This window comes from Fukomys damarensis, unplaced genomic scaffold (assembly GCF_012274545.1).
Source record: "Fukomys damarensis isolate Sample0158 unplaced genomic scaffold, DMR_v1.0_HiC HiC_scaffold_4, whole genome shotgun sequence".
NCBI classification, from domain to species: Eukaryota; Metazoa; Chordata; class Mammalia; order Rodentia; family Bathyergidae; genus Fukomys; species Fukomys damarensis.
The window spans coordinates 4,057,093-4,059,441 of NW_022900916.1; the positions used below are offsets into that span (position 1 = coordinate 4,057,093).

Below are 2,349 nucleotides of genomic sequence, written 5' to 3' on the forward strand. Positions count from 1 at the left end.
CGGTGCCTTTGAACTTGGGCTCTTGCACTCTTCAATAATTCCAGAAATTATATCCCAAAGCTGTGCTCTTTACTAATACCAGGAGTTTCCAAAGTCCTGTCGTGAGCAGTGCTGGTCTGTGACAGGTGTTCTGTTCCTTCCCTGCAGCAGAGCAAAAAGAACGTGTACTGAGCTTCTCAGGAAAGTCAGATTTACTCCATGATGGTCTTATATTTGGTATTGAGAATGAGGAAGAATTAAAAAAATCAGTCTCGGTATAGAAGGAACATTTTGTTTGATTTTATGTGATAAATTTAGAATTAATACTATGACATCCACATGGATACACACAAGCACAATTGTGTGCAAGGTTTACATGTGTATAAAGTCTTTATGGATACAAAATTGAAGTTATGTGAGTCACCAAATTAATCTAAAAACAAATGCAAAGCAAAAAAGTAAAACAACTTGCTTACTATTTCCTAACGTGCATACATCAGGTTATCTTTTGATAGAGTTTACACAGCAGTTTCTCTCACTTTTTCCCTCATAATTCCATACATTTTCTTTAAAAAAAATGAGATGAACAATACAGAAAATACATAGGGAGTGCAAAAATTTATTTTTCAATTCATGGAAACATAATAAATTGTTTTTGAAAATTGAAAATATATTTTTAAATTATTGTCCTAATTGAAAAAGCTATGTGAATATAATTGAAGATATCCTTTTTCTGTTAGGTAATACAGATTTGATTAATAGAGTCTTGCTGGATGCAGGTTTTACAAATGAACTTGTCCAAAATTACTGGAGTAAGCAGAAAAATATGTAAGTATTTGTTCTTATTAACACAAAAATACAGATTCTGCATTTCAGTTTAGCTTCTCCCTGGGGAATGTTTAGATAATGGACCTAATAAATTTAAAGTTTATTATTTATCTTTTTAATTTTATTTTTGTTACTTTGTGTTTATAGTACATAATGGTTGTGTTCATCATAGGGAGTTAATTCATATACAGAACAGATGTTTATCTCTAACAAGGAAATCACTTTGTAATTGTTGACAGCTTGCATTTTCAGTTTGGGTGTATTTGCATAATAAAATGTACTGCTACTCAGATTTACACGTTGGTAAGAATGAACCACATGAGATAGGCCGTGTTCATCATAGGGAGTTAATTCATATACAGAACAGATGTTTATCTTTAACAAGGAAATCACTTTGTAATTGTTGACAGCTTGCATTTTCAGTTTGGGTGTATTTCCATAATAAAATGTACTGCTACTCAGATTTACACGTTGGTAAGAATGAACCACATGAGATAGGCCCGTTTGTGCCTTCCTGTGTTTGAGAGGAAGTTGGATTCTAGTGAAGAGTTAGTTGGCTTTCTAACTGAACTTTTCAGACATCCAGTGAAGAAACTGAGAAATCTGTTATGATTCTCATCAAGAACCCTTTTTTCAATTCATAACTAAATGATACACGTTCCCTGACAGTGTCCTTTCTCCTTCATGAGCAGTGCCTTATTACCCCACTCTTAAGAAATTCCAGCAACTGATTTTCCAGCCTGCTAGGGCTTCCCTCCCCTCCACATACAGCTCCCGGCCCGTTCTCCTTAGAGTGCGTTCCTGCCAGCCTCTTCCGGTGGGCAGTGCTACTTTCCAGACTCATGAAGCTCCCGAGTGTGACTCTCAGCGTGGGTCCTGAGCTGCCCATCCTTAAGACCTTTGTATTTGACGTCTCCTGTGCCTTTCCCTCTGCCTTACGCCTTTCTTACCCCAGACCCCAGTACTCTCCCTTCACTTCCGCTCATGCACACTTTTCTCACTACCTGGGATAATTTCCTATTTCTTTGTCACCCCGTCCACCTGTGTTCCACGCTCAAGCCGTCATCCCCTGTGAGATCCCTTCCGTCTGCAGACTCCCACCGAGTACTTTCTTCATCGTTTTCTCATTCGTTAAAACATAGTTTTGCATCTTCGCCTTCCTTTCAGAGCTTGTCCGTTCCCTTCTGAGTCACCAAGACCTAACCTGGTATCTCCGAGTAAGTTTAACACAAAATTCTCTTCTTTTGTCTTTGCTTCAGCAAGGGAGTGAGAGCACGGTTTGTTGTGACTGACGGTGGGATTACCAGAGTTTACCCCAAAGAGTAAGTTCAAATAACGTTTGTAAAAATAGCCGCGTTACGGCAGGCTGTGCCAAGAAGCCGTGCACTACTCTATAAGGAAGCCATTCTTGAGAGAAAGCTGTTCGATGTTAGATTAAATTGCAGTGTGGTTTAAACAGTTATATTGAAATATATTATAAAATTTTTTTCTGAAAAATTCTGCACAGGGTTTTTCAATAATATTTTTGCTAGTTCATTGAAT

At 37.7% G+C, this 2,349-nt stretch overlaps 1 protein-coding gene across 1 annotated transcript in view; it reads left to right on the plus strand.

The window, feature by feature from the left end:
* Cacna2d1 (calcium voltage-gated channel auxiliary subunit alpha2delta 1) overlaps positions 1-2,349 on the plus strand; it is a 339,947-nt gene that overhangs the window by 314,198 nt on the left and 23,400 nt on the right. Inside the window, exons 26-27 of the mRNA XM_010636710.2 lie at positions 720-807; positions 2,067-2,129. Of these exons, the coding sequence (XP_010635012.2) occupies positions 720-807; positions 2,067-2,129 (151 nt within the window). The remainder of the gene's footprint in view (positions 1-719; positions 808-2,066; positions 2,130-2,349) is intronic.